Source organism: Amblyomma americanum, chromosome 2 (assembly GCF_052857255.1).
Source record: "Amblyomma americanum isolate KBUSLIRL-KWMA chromosome 2, ASM5285725v1, whole genome shotgun sequence".
In the NCBI taxonomy this organism is placed as follows: Eukaryota; Metazoa; Arthropoda; class Arachnida; order Ixodida; family Ixodidae; genus Amblyomma; species Amblyomma americanum.
In genome coordinates, this window is record NC_135498.1 from 8,208,521 (window position 1) to 8,223,239 (window position 14,719).

At 44.0% G+C, this 14,719-nt stretch overlaps 1 protein-coding gene and 1 long non-coding RNA gene across 5 annotated transcripts in view; one reads left to right on the forward strand and one right to left on the reverse strand.

Moving 5' to 3' along the window:
- Positions 1 to 7,704, forward strand: LOC144120506 (uncharacterized). Of its 2 annotated transcripts, XR_013312451.1 has the most exons (4): positions 1 to 108; positions 176 to 352; positions 4,483 to 4,594; positions 5,545 to 7,704. It is a non-coding gene; the product is annotated as an uncharacterized LOC144120506 (long non-coding RNA). The 2 variants fall into 2 exon arrangements; XR_013312450.1 differs by having other exon boundaries at positions 4,483 to 7,704.
- The window catches only part of LOC144120504 (uncharacterized), a 23,814-nt gene continuing 15,177 nt past the window's right edge, over positions 6,083 to 14,719 (reverse strand). For all 3 annotated transcript variants that reach the window (XM_077652950.1, XM_077652951.1, XM_077652953.1), the window contains exons 9-10: positions 14,566 to 14,643; positions 6,083 to 14,355 (exon numbers count right to left, since the gene is read on the reverse strand). In XM_077652950.1, coding sequence (XP_077509076.1) covers positions 14,227 to 14,355; positions 14,566 to 14,643 — 207 coding nt within the window. In that variant the 3' untranslated portion in view covers positions 6,083 to 14,226. The remainder of the gene's footprint in view (positions 14,356 to 14,565; positions 14,644 to 14,719) is intronic.

The window sequence follows — 14,719 nt, forward strand, 5'->3', positions numbered from 1 at the left end:
ATCATGTCTCAGCCTCTGTTGCAGATGTCACAACAGAAGCTGCAGCAGATCTCTGTGCAATGCCACAAGAAAACTGTGCAATGCAACTAAGTATCCTCGCTCTTACTGGTAATGACCAATCTTGACCAAGCAGAGTAATACAAGGCATTACATGATAACCTGCTCATTATTTCAGATGCAGCACAGGATGTGCCGCCGGAGGTCAAACTGACAGAGTCTTGTGAGGGGGGAAGACACAAGTCTGTCCAAGCAACAGTGCGGCCATCAACACAAAGCAAAGCTGTACAGGCATGTGTGAAAAGAAGCACAGCATCACGCCACTCTCAGACAAAACCGCATACTGTATCTATTGGTATGTGCCTCCACATTCAGCGTACATTTTCGATTCATGCATTTGTATAATATTGATGGGGAAGGGGGCAAAGCGCTATAGAGGTTTTCAATTGTACAAAAATTTCCGCATATTCTACATTGAATCCAGTGGTAACAACTACTAAATGCAGGTGCACATGTCGCATGACTTTTAGGCATTCAGGTTGGTAGTCCCATGATAGACGCAGCTACTCAAACGACCATGCCAATCCAGAGAGAGGCGATTGAAAATGAGAACACCACAGAAGACGGTGGAGATGAGAACTACGATGATGAGGACTACAGCCCATGTGAAGAATTTGAAGAGAAGTATGTGATTTGTAAATAGTATGATAAACACCTGTTTACCCTTCTTTTACTCTGGTGCCATAAACATTCACTCCTAATTTTTTCATGCGAGGTAGCGTGTTTAGGCCGTCCGGTGCGATTGAAAATTTGCCATTGTCTTCCAGGCAGGGATGTGTTGGAAGCTCCACAGATGACTCCGGCAACAAAATTTTTTTGGTACAGGAGAAGTACCTTTGGAAACTTTTCCAGCTGTGCACAGAATGCCTCGCTCCTCGGGCAGTCAGATTCGAGTGTGAAGGCACACTTCTAAAAGTCTATGGGGAGTGCGCATCGGGCCACTTGTTTAGCTTACGTTAAGCACAACACAGAAAGCCACGGAAAGGAAAATGATAGGTGTAACGTTAAGGGACCGGAAGCGGGCAGAGTGGGTGAGGGAACAAACGCGTGTTAATGACATCCTAGTCGAAATCAAGAGGAAGAAATGGGCTTGGGCAGGGCATGTAATGCGAAGGCAAGATAACCGCTGGTCCTGAAGGGTAACGGAGTGGATTCCAAAAGAACGCAGGCGTAGCAGGGGGCGGCAGAAGGTTAGGTGGGCGGATGAGATTAGGAAGTTCGCAGGGATAGGATCGGCACAGCTGGCAAAGGACAGGGTTAATTGGAAAGACATGGGAGAGGCCTTTGCCCTGCAGTGGGTGTAGCCAGGCTGATGATGATGATTGCGTTTAGAATTTCATCGACCTCGTTGAAATCGTTGATCGCGAGATTCAGTTTGTGACTTGCGCAGTGGAAGAATAGTGCCCTTGGAAACTCTTACTGTATTATTCTGTTCACTCCAGCTTCTTTTCCATCCATTGTAGAGCATCTATCGTACTACTGTCTAACGAGGTTTAAAAGAATCAGCCCAGCATCATTTAAAAACTTCCAAGACCGCAGCGGCGATGAAAATATAGAGTTGAGTTGCTCCAGCTCTACAAATTCCAAAAACAGCTCTCGGGCGAAAACCTTGGTTCCTGGCTTGTCAATGAAGCGAATGCGTATATACATTTGCTCTGTTTCTGCAATATCTGCAGTTTTGTCCGCAAGGAGGGAAAAAGCAAATGCTGTGTTAGCTTCGGCTACTATTTTCTCTCTCAGGATTTCGCCACAGGTTGTGATGATCTCGTCCTGAACGCAGACGGAAGTGTACTTAGCATTGCCAGCAGAAGAACCGAAGGGTTCCTGAAGTCTAGTATCTCCAGCTTCTATGCGAAAGTCAAGGAAATCATTGAAGACTCCACTGTCAGATTGCGAATTGGCAAGTCGCGGTTCCTTTGAACTTGCTTGCGTAGTGCTCTGCTCAGCTGCTGCACAGCGAGTAGTTGCTTGCCGGTCATCACATCCATAAAGTTCTGCGATGCAGCCATTTCCTCCTGGTGCCATTGGGATTTTACGTGATCCCTGCACGCCTCGTGCATTTTTTTGCAGTTACTGAAAGCGCGCACGATAAAACTGCCTTGAATACCCCAGTGAACACTCGGAGGAATTAAAGGTAGCGCAAAAACGACAAAGGGCGCCTTTCGCTGTTGCCGAGTACGCAAGCCAAGGAGCGTAATCTGCGAGCCATTGGTAGCGAGAAGTGATGTTGTCAGGTGTCACATCTTTTTTAAAGTCGTATGTAACATTTGGCGACCACGGGTTAGTAAGAAGGCGTAACTTCAAATAGTCCGGAATGCTTGTGAGTTTAGCTTTGCCTAGAAACTCTCCCAAGTCACATTCTTGAAACAGGCTAGTTGCTTTCTCGCTTTTAACGCAATTTATTCCCAAGCAAGGTTAAAGGGAATCATCATGGCTTAATTACTACGTCACGGGAGCTCACTGTTGGTGGAGCCCCCCCCCCCCCCCCCCTTATGAGTCGACGACCTCTGCTGATGTCCGCTGATGAAAGCTTGCATCATTCTGGTTAAATGCTGCAGCATTGTCACGTGACACACTACAATAAAGCTGGATAAAGCTCCGTCAGACACCCGCTGACGCTTGAAGAACCGTCGGATGTCCATCATCTGGGACCGCTCGAGGCAAAGCTGGCTGGGGAGTTCCTAGGGGTTGACCGCACAGTCGAGATACCGCACACACACTGCTTGCCGCAGCGGGGTGATAGGGTATAGGGAGCCTCGATGTAGCGTGCGCCATCGGCGGCGCTGGCATCGGGAAACCGGGAAAGGCGGATGGGGCAGCGCTTTAGTTCTCGTGGCCAGTTCCCGTACAGAATGCACAAAAAAAAAAATTGCACCGGCATGTTTTCATGAGCGGTGCACCACGAAGTAATGGACTGTTCCACTGAAAGAGACCCCCCACTTCCTCCTCTGTCTTGGCGCAGGATTGGATTGGATTGTAAAACTTTATTTGTCCAACAGATGTAGGGAAGACTTTAAGCCTTCCCACCTAGACGACGGCCAGGAGTCCTTGGACCCTAGCGGCTGTTTCGGCCAGTCGGACCGTCTCGGACGGTCTTCAGTTGTATCTCTGGATCGGAGCTGAGCAATAAGGTCTCCCATTGTTCTAAAGACTTTATGCTTCCCTCAGAGGGAGCCTGTGGGCATTCCCACAGAATGTGAATGACGCAGGAGAAAATCTTTTCACTTCCTTTGCGTCGCCGTGGCATGCAAGCTTCCGCAGCGCACACAGTCTCCATGTGCATGGTCAGGTGTTCGTCGCACGCACGCAAGAGAAACGAGGAGACTGGGAGGGGGACTCAGGGAAAACAAGATATTTCTGTTAACTTATTTACATCGTGGAGCAAACGAAAAACTGTGCGAGGTAAGAAATGTTGAGGGAAGTCCTCCCGATGAGGCAGACGGGCGCTCTTTTATAGCGTTTTCGCCTACGGTTCCCGCCCTTTCCTTGCCACGCAGCGGGTTTCGTGGGCGCGTCCCTAGGGCAGAGTCGTCGACGCATATCCTAATTCTAAAGCTGGGAATCTTCCTTTTTCTCATAACTTTTCCCGGCCGCTTCCTGGAGCCGTCTCGAGCTTCCACGAGCGGCAGTATCACGGTGGACAGCGAAGCAAGAAAGGGGAGCGGGCGACATGTCGTCCCCGAACCGGACCGACTGTTCGTCGCAGCGTGTACTGCTCGTTGCTGGTCTGGGATAGACTCTCTTGACAACACATGTGTTGGTGGAATTCCGCAGAAGTAGGAATCCCGAAAGCTGGTGAAAGCAAGGAAGAAGGACGTTCTGGCAGGCTAGTTGGTTCATGATGAGCAGAAAGGGTATAAACTGCGGGAACAAGACGGGACAAGACGGCGCGAACAAGACGGTCTGTCGATTTGTGTGCCTCTCGTCCAGTCTTGTCCGCGCAGTTTATACCCTTTCTGTTCAAAGCAAGGAAGCTTTTTTTTCTTCGTAGAAGCGGTCCCCCGTGACTCCCAAGTCTACGGTAAAGTGGCTAATTAGTCTTGCGGGCACCAACGCAACCCGGATGAAAGCAGAAAGAGTCCGATGGTTAATTCCTGAAATTGAAGGTCTATGCTATTTCTTAACAACGTGCACTTTTGCGTTGAGCGTGGTTTTGCTGGTGTCGTTCTAGCATTTCCATGGTTTTGTATCTTTTAAGGTTGGCTCTCAGTGACGAGATTCAATTGTTATAACCGCTAACATGCTCTGACAGCATTGTTGTAAGCGGTTTATTTTACCATAGAACACATGGTGAAGCTGACGACGCGTGGTGCGGTTGTTCATTTTTATATCCGATATATTGCTCCAACCGGTATTGCTATAAGTGGGTTTGACTGTATATGTGACACACACACAGAATTCTGTTCACATAAAATTCCATAACAGGTTCCCACGATGTGACGACTCTTCTGTGGGCCAAACGCCTGGATGCCCGTCCGCCTGAGGGAACGGATAAAGGAGAAAGTGAGAGAAGACAGGAAGAGGAGCCCTAGTGGAGGTCTCTGGAATAATTTCGACCACCTGGGGATCTTTAACGTGCACTTACATCGCACAGCACACGGACGCCTTTTTGTGTTTCGCCTCCATCGAAACGCGGCCGCCGCGGTCGGGCTCAAACCTGGGTACTCCGGCTCAGTAGATGAGCGCTTTAACCACTGAGGCACCGCGGCGGGTTTTGCATTTCGCTTCCATTGAAACGCGGCTGCCGCAGCCACGTTTGAACCCTGTTACCTTTGCAGCGATATCTGTCAATGGCACGTATCCCGATTTGGTTTTTGTTTGCTTTCTGAAGAAAGTAAAGGCACAGTAATTGTCCGACTTCTTGATGGACACCTAACCGCGCCGTGAGAGAGAGAGAGAGGGGGTGGGGGGGGGGGCAGGTGGGAGTGAAAGATGAAAGAAAGAGGTGCTGTAGTGGAGGGCCCCGGAATTGGGCTGGGCACGCTTCACGGTTTAAAGGTGGCACCCATATTGCGCAATGCACACAGGCCTTTTGTGTTTCATGAGGCAGTTATAAGAGGTTTCCTCAAAGCTAACAGAGTCGAAACCCTCCGTTGGCTCTGTGAGAAGAAAAGGTGCATAACTGTCTTTGTAGCTGGACACCAGCACCACCACGAAGTGAGCCAGTTATGTGCCTTTCCGTTCCTAAAAAGCCAATGGAGTCTAAATTCTCCATTGTATTGTGAGGGGGGGTGGCCCACTAGGGATCACCTCCCATACAAACGACCCCTCTGTATATAATAAAAAAATGCTTTTCACCATCACCATTGGTTTTGAGAAAAGCAAGGGCGCATAACTGCATCACTTTGTAGGTGGACATCTCATCACCCTGTAATGCTGCGATGGTGTCCACCTACAAAGTGAGGCAGATATGTGCCTTTCGCATTGCACAAGGTGTTTTGCTCTGCCCAAGGCGGGGTCAGGGACCCATTCTTCCCCGCATTTCAGCCCACAGAAGCCGAGCACCAGGCCAGGGGAAAGCCTGTACCCACTGGAAAAGCGGCCCGTACAGGGCAGCTGCAGGGACCGAACTCCGTGCCTCCCGCAGACGCAGGACACCGCGCAAGTGCGTTTGCACAAGAAGCTTAAAAAAAGAGCGAGCTACACAGGTAGAGGCCAAAAGATTGCACCACGAAGCAGAAGCTGAGCATGTGGAGTCTCGAAGGAATGCTCGGGGATGCAATAAGTTAAATTCCAAGGACTGTTTACAAGACACACGTTAGTTTCTCCTTCAGGGAAGAGGAAAGAAGTTCCGCTGATTTTTTTTTCCCAGCAAGAGGATCTCTCTTGTTCGCACAAGACAGGTCCTAAGTGCTGTGTTGAGGAGAAGCGCACTTGAATGAGCATACAAAAACACTGTGATTTTGAATACATGCAGTATAGAATACTAAGTTTTAGAACACACTGCACATCCGGTGACCACACCTGCAAGACCTTCATGACAAACAAAACGTTACTTCACCATATATTAAGACAAACAACAAAATGAGGCTGAAATTGTTCGATTTAATGTTTCGTGCACTCCAACAATATATGCTACCTGCGTACATCTAACATACATGCATATATGCGCTTGTATACACTCTTCAAAAATAAATGTGTATGAAAAATAGATTTACATTGTAGTAGTTTGTCCCACCCTTTGGCACACTGTGAACAGATAGATTGTGCTCATAGAGTTGAACTGACACAACACCTCACCAGAGCTGCTAAAGCAATCCAGGATCAAAATGGTAAGTTAATGTGATATTTGTTCTTCCAAAAACGCAGAAGACTGAATAACTCTCAGGATATAAAAATTAAACTTGACTTCTGTAGGCATTAGTTGCATGCGACCAGTGCTGAAGTAAAATTTTTATAATTTTGCAGGTAAGCTGAAGTAATGAAAATTTAATTAATTTTTTTTTAGCATTGTGCTAGCACCACTTATACGTGCCCTAAAAATGTGCATGCTTCAAGAAATAACATGACATTGGAATGCCCAGTCCATTTCAAGTTACCACCAGCTTGCAATCATGGTGATGAACAGTGACTGTCGATCGCAATGACATACATAACACAAGACTGCTGACAGTGTGGCATGAAGCTTTGAGCTGCTTCAAGCAAAACAAGCTCCACAGAAGCTCATAAAAATCCACTATGAAAAGAGCACTGCTCTGACTAGCACTTGTGCAGCAATATCAGATTGCAGTAGCGGCAGCTGCTGGAATGACAGAAACAGGAATGCTTGCAGCTTTCAACGGAAGTTGTACAGCTGCACACAGAGACAAGCAATATTTGTTGCCAGTATAAAAGACCAGCCAACAGCTTCCACACCGGTTTGTCCAAGTTCAAGCCGCACGCCTCATTAGCTAGCGAACGCAAATAAAAGATATTCTTTACTTTCCCTTCACATTTGTGCGCTTTCAACTGACAGCGCAGGCAAAAAGACCACGCTTCTTTTTGCGAGCATTGTTATCACATGCTCATGTGAAAAGGGCTATCAATCCCTACAATTCTACGAGGACATCATATTATGTATGTTCGTTATGCAGGATTGATTTATCCTGCACTCCAAAACTGAAAAGAGGTATGATCTGTAAGTGTTGACAATTTCACAACATGCATGATAACATTCTGCACAGGCAACAGTGAGTGATCTGCTGTACTTAGTAACTCATCAGTCACCTGACAAGCCATTCACAACAGGAGATTTAAGAGCTGTACTGATTCGCTGCTCGAGTTGCAAGCATTTTCATTCATAGACAACATGAACACATGTATATACCATGTAAGGACACTAGAATTCCCAGAACACACAGCTATGACCAGTACCATATATGCATCCTTGGATGGGACCCACAAATGGAGCATTCAGCTGGTTAATACATATATAGTAGACTCCCTTTAAGACGAGCTTGGTGAGATTGTAACAATTTGTTTGTCTTATCAGAAGTTCACCTTAGCAGAAGTGCACCCAAAAAAGAGCTATGAGCATGCAGCTGTGTCTAAAGATATTTCATGTGAGATACAATGAATAAAATGGTCTTGCAGTGAGGACATAATTGCAAATAAAACATATATTGTGCTATGCATGATGTGAGGTGAAGGAAGAGGGCGGGCAAGACACAAACTCATTACACTACTTGATAACATTACTGCTCCAGTTTTCTTCTTTCATTGTCTCTTTTTCTCGCCCTTCTGCAGCGACCTATATTTGTGTTTTTTTTATTGTTGCTTTCCATCTGGTTCTAAGCTCTCTAAAAGTGCCCAGATCAGTTGTTGTCCATCTCTCTTATCTCTCTCCTGCTGCAGCCTGGTTGTCACCACTCTATGAGCAGGTGCACCATGTCCCTTTACCTTAGCCACAAGCAATGAGCACGTGACACCAATATATGAGTATCTATCCACCACGATAACGCGTGTTGCGACGGCGTGTCACTTGAATATTCACCTCCCAAACCTTTTAGCCGTAAATGAAGAATGAGTGCACTTTATGCCTAAGCAAATTTTAATCCATTGGCCGACATTCGGTCATACCAGATCTCCGCGCCACTTGCAAGCAGGAGCGAGGGTGCCTTACCTTACCCTCAGCGCAAAAAAGGTCCCTTCCAAAAAGCGTGCCCCCACAAGACAGCTTCTCCACACTTTTGCGTGAACATTGACGGAAGCTATCTTGTGGGGGTGCGCTTTCTCGCACTGAAGCATTTTATTATTTTTTCCTCGACAGTGCCACGTGGACGCTCCATAAAAACCACTGGCCGTGGTTAGCGTCACTTCAAAAGTTTGTCTTAACTATAGGACACACGAAACTATTCGCATTAAGCAGATTTTGCTTACACTGAATACTATCGAAAACCGACCAAATGTTGTGGCATTATTATTCTTATCTGAGAATTCATCTCCACCGAGTTCGTCTTAATTGGAGTTTACTGTAGTACTGAGAAGCTGGGTTTCAATGAACCATCATGCAACAATGTAAAAGACAGCATTTTAGAAACATTTGTGGCTCAAAAATCTTTCAACAAAAAGATTATTTGAACAAGCTATAAAATGGGAATTTGTGCTCACAGAAATATGCTATCATTAGATTCAAGACTATTCTCTCAAGCTATGAGCTTGATGCATATCAAACATCGTGAGTGGTTAGTCAAACAGTATAAGCACCTTATCAGTATAGTAAACGTGACAATGATCGTAAACACTTCCCAAAAAAAAAGACATTTCTTTGATAAAGCTCGACTAAGCACAGATACCTGACACCGCCCCAAATTAATAAGAAACTGAGGAAAAGAAAGGAAATGGAATGCGAGGAGCCTATGGAAAGAATCAATATGTGGCAATAAAACTGCTAAGCAGACAGAATTCCTAACTTAACCAAACAATTAGGGTCCCTTTGAGCCTTACACCATTAAGGCTAAACAGTACTAACTTTGAACTGGCTACAACAAAGAACACATTTGACATTAACTTTGATGTGTAAGTTTTCCCAAGCACACAACAACTGGAAATTGTCACAAGTTGCAACATGCAAATGTGGGATACAAAGCATTGCTGATACTCATGTACAAAGCGAGGCATGCAGCCCATTGCACCTTGGCCGGGAGTAGCAGGCAGACGTAAAGTCAATGCCAGGCTTGCAGTGAAGCATTAAAATTTCAAAAGCCACGTTTCGTAGTTGAAACAACAGCCATCATTTCTGGCTGCCATGGCCAAGAAAGCAAGCACACATCAGCAACATCAACATGGTGCGCAACTCTCTTACAGACTCCACTTAAAAAACAAGTGCTGCAATAACTGTGCCCCAAACGCTAATTAAATATGTGCGCCGTTCGCTCAGAGAGATTTAAACAGAAAATGAAGTAGGCCTTGAAAAGCATGTTCAAGAACATGCAAACTGGCATGCAAACATGCACAGTGACGAATGTGCTATCACCACATCTTTCATGAGCACAAAAACGTGTGGTCATTCTAATGCAGAGAGTGGATACAGGAGAGAGCATTTTTGTCATTTTGCCTAAAAAAAAGAAGCACTTGAATATATATTTGGGCCCTGTTTAATCAAAGTTTCAACCTTTTCTAAATGCACTATCATTATACCAACACCATTTCCAATCACTAAGGTATAATAGATATAAGTATACTGATGACAACACATACTAGACAGCTAAGAATTCAACTCCAATGAGGCCCACATAAAAGAAAATACAGTGAACATTAAGAGGCAAGTTTAGGGTACAGATTTTAGCATATAATCATCAGTTTAAATACAGACGCCACAGGAAACTCACTTTACTTGCAGTGAGCAAGTAAAATGCTATTCTTGTGCATCAAAAAGCTGACACTATAGAGCTATTAATCACTTTTCTCGCTATAATCTAAATAAAATAACTACAACAAAATCAGCATCTATAAAATTTTTGCAATGATCTCTTGTTTTATATGCCAAATAAAAGGCATCACAGTTTTGCTTTCCCTGAACTGGTTGGTTAAGAAAAACGAGATCGGCTTGACAATATGAAAACACCCTATGTAAAGCACAACCAATACACTATGTTACAGCAACGACTAAGTACGTTCTGTACAAAAACAGCACATAAGCCGTAATATGTAAACTGGCAATTCTCAGCAGATATGGCCTTAAATCAATGTTTGAACTTATTCATTTTCTTTATTCATAAAGCTTGGTAAAAAAAAAAATGAATGGATTTTAATGCTAGCTATCAGTATGGATGAAATGGGAACAGTTTATGTCAGGCAAAACACATGCTTTTCTGCACTTCTGCAGTCACTCCTGGGGGGAACGCTTACATGGTTTGTGTTTTATCTTGAAGACACATGACTAGAGCTCGATAATCAGCTGAACACCTGCCAATGCCATACCACCAAACCGAGTAACAATGAATAAAGTATGCTTACATTTCATTTCATCAGTTCGTATCTGAGCTCATATGGATAATGCTCCACCTCCATCAGTATCACTACCCATTCCACAAAAAAAACAAAACAAAAAAAAGACATGCCAACATGTGAGGCAAACAAGGTGAAGTTTGAGTAAATTCACAGTGTAAGAGTATGCAAGGTTTAATACTGCTGTCATTATAATAAGTGCTCTCTTACCAGCTGAAGCCTCCATAATTGTAACCCAAAAGTGTCAGCAAAGGTTTTGCTAGGAATAGTTACCACACATATGGCTTGGGCAAAAATGCAGTGTCCAGATCTAGACATATTTTCAGACCTCTAAATGTCTGTGCATGACATACACATAACAGCAAACAGTCAGTTATTATGAAATGACATTACAGTCACAACCTTGAGGCTTGCCAATGCTTTCAGATGCGCCTCATTCACACTGCAAGCTTACAGATAATAGCATGTAGAGGCATAACTTTTTATGAATACAATTGCAATGGAGATTAAGCCAGCAAATATACAAATATTGACACATCTTGCTACCATCTCCTAATGTCGTTAGTGGCAGCAGAGAATCAGGTGGAGTGATGAGATTAACGCTAATTTATTTTTAGGCAAAAATTTTCACAACCATAATGTTTTGAAAATAAACATACCTCATAATTCTAATAAACCATAACAGCATAATGAAGTACAACCTACAGAATTAGAGCATTAAGGGTTTAAATTAACTGGTGTCCTGCAGTGCACTGAGATAATTGATGGTCATCATGAAGAAGTAAGCTATCACTGTAAAAATTTGTGATGAAAGCGCATTCAATATCTCTGGGCTAAGTACTAAACTCGACTGAGTAGTAATGCCTGATAGCCCGATCTAAACAACCTACCATAACTTACCATAAAATACTGAGCATCTGCACATGCACAAATAAGAGCCCAACCCCTTTTTTCTTGAGATCTGGAATCTCCCTAACAAACCAAGCAAGTACCTATGGGCTTACAGTCGATCCCGGATATACCGAATAATTGCTCATATTGAACTGTCAGAATGTCCCCTTGAAAATCCATGCAAATGTATAGCAGTGTTCACGTTTATTGAACTCCCATTCAGCGGAAAATTTCATATATATAATTGCACACTGTGCCTGTGAATTTGGTGCTTCTCCTAACAGCACTTTTGCAACCACTTCTGCCACACAGAGCCGGGTCGGTAGTGCTTAGCACTGCAAAACAGCGTGATGAGGTGAACATGGAGTGTGCTTGAGGGTGGCCTTCACTCGTGCGTGCTTTTAGAAAGTGCTTTTTGAAAGATCGGTGCAGCGGTTATCATGCAGTGAAGCAGCAAAGCTGACCGATGGCTTTGCAGCAGCTCTCGTGTGGCCTGCTTCTCTGCTGAAGGCAATGCACAGAACAACTGTACCCTTGTTTTAACTGACATACTATCCCAATTACAATGTACCGTTAACAGAATTAGACCTCTTGTGACTAGCGGTGGCTTCTTACAATGCACTGTCCGCTGTGGCTTTTACGTGAAGTGAGCTAGGCCTAGCATATATTCTAGTACACCGTAGCCTAGCGACACTCAGCTATTTCGCGATCCCCTTACAATTCGAAACATCCGGGATAAACTGCATGTCCCATGTATGGCAGAAGTTCAAAAACATAGCAAGGATACATCAAGTGCCCATTGTTTGGTATCCCCGCAATGCTTATTGCAAAGGGAGGGGCTGAATGTGGCAATAAGGTCATTCAGATGTTTCGCTGAAGCTCAAGTTCAAGCAGTTTCCAAAGAAAACCTTTGAAGGGGGGCATTTTCTTTGGCATTTTCCGTGCTTAGATGCTCCACCGCCCTCCTTGGTGACCGCCACCTTGAATTTAATTATTTATTGATCAGTCGTCAAACCAAGCAAGGGCCCACTGCACCATGTGCCTGTTCTGAATTTTCATGCCTGAACCTAACAAGTGCCCATCTCTCAATATTTCGTGATTACCTCCAAATTTTTGGTGGGTGCTTGCTCAGAATTTTGCTGTGGTTGCATGAAGCAAACCTCTAGTTACATATAAAGGCCGCGAAAAGAATTATCAGACGGGCAGAATTAATGCAGAAACTAATTTTTTGCCTAAGGATGGTTAAACTTGAAGCATTTTGGAGCTGGGCAAAACCTGATCCCTTGACGTGCAATATACACTCATGTTTTCTCAGTATATTACAAGAGCAAACTGCCACGCCAGGACAGAAACAAGAGAATGCACCAGCCTCTAGTGAAAAATCACTTTGCATACTGCATTAAACAAGTACTTCTCTGCTTTTCAAACCTCACTATAAATGTCAAAGATTGTTCAAGGCCTTAAACGAGGAATTCCTGGCCTCAGCAGACTGCACATGTGTGAATGTCTCAGCCAACATCTCAGTCAATTATAATACCTCTATATTTTGAACAATAATAAAACTTCCAATAAAATATGAGCTGAATGCTGGAAAAGAGCTAAGAACTCCTGCCACTCTTTTGTTATGCTGGAAAAGGTGCAGGCATTAATGCCGTCCTCCTATATATTTAAAGTGCTACAAAACCATAACGTGGCAGCTTATATCAGTTGCAATCAAATGTTAGACACTTTCCTATATCAGATTGGCTGTCTGACATCTAACAAGAATGGGCATAAAATTGAGTGATGTTCTACAGTTCCAGAATGGCAAACTGAACTGGCCTTTCTGGTGGTAAAAGTACACTAGGGTATGCACAACTGGTTTTCTTTGGTAATGACAGCAATGTATGATTCAGGTACATGGGCACTATGTTAGACATCAGTGCAGCAAGACTGAGAAGCTGCTTGTATAACTTTAGAGTCACTGCAACACAGTGCTACTAGAAACCACAGCAGTAGAGGCAGACTTTGCGATAACTTAACCTAGAAAAATAAAAGACAAAATGGTTGCCTGGTATTAATACTAGAGTCATTTGCGAATAACTGACCTCGCAATTTCATCTGCAGCATCACACTGTGGCTTTCCTCTTACTGCTTGCACCTTATCATAACAGGTCGCTTAGTGACTCTCACTGCAAATTAATTGGGTCAAGAAGTGCTATAGATCAGTTACAATTTTTATCGTAAGTGTATTGTGAGTGAGCAGTGGGAGTTCTAAAGCAATTACAATTCAACAGTGTGCCGTCACATCATCAACCTGAATCTTTACTGCCAAAGTACAAACTGTTTTTCTACCAGGTCTTCAAGCCCAAGCCACTATGGTATCAGTGTAGTCGCCATGCCAGCAGCTAAACAGCCTACTATAGGCAGAGATAAGAAGCTAAATTTCTCATCAGAAAGAAGACATTTTAGCCCAACCATTCATGCATTCACAGTGTGACAGCTTTAAAATTACATATATGGTACAAGACATCATCAATAACCCTTAACTCCCAAAACAGTGTTTTCCTGCTGCCGAGCGGCAGCATTCGTGAAGACATTAAGTACTCCTTTACAAATCTGTGCTTATCTTTCACGACTTGCTATTTTGCAACAAGAGGGCAAATCTTTAACCACATCGTGGCTCACAAAATTGCCTCAAAATTAAATGCCACTATGGCCCACCTCTGTGATGACAATTGCCATGCTTCCCTGAAGAAGACATTGAGTGAAATTCCAAGCCCAGCTTGATGAAGCAAAGCCTTAAAACCTTGCCGTACCATTAAGGTCCTTTCATCTTCAGGCATGATTCAAAGACCCCGAAAGAGCTCATCACAGACCAGGGCAGATGACTGTATCATTCATGTCAGATCCGACAGGAGGCACTGCTGTCTTGATGAGCATATGCGTGTACTGTCCTTCCTTTGGATAAAAAGCCTCGGGTCCCTTCAGTGCTTTTTCCTGAGGTGGAGGGAAGAGGTTATGTCTTTTGAGTTTGTCAGACAGCTTATTAACTTGAAGCAGGAACCAATGACATTACTTAATAATGAGGGTGTTCTATCTTCATTGCATATATTACTATAACACTTCACTGGGATAAAAATAAAAATTCCATAGCAATCAGTTTTGCACATTTTAAATGCAGGAATAAAACCTGGCCACTTTACTCACTTTGATGAATGCCACAACTTCTTCTTGATCAACGGTGCTCATTTCGTAGCGGCATCCCCAGGCAACTAAAGCCAAAGGCTGGAAAATGTGCAAGTTGGATGTAGCACTTGAAGAACAGCACTCTGTACATTGTCACAGAGCACGAAAACCTGTA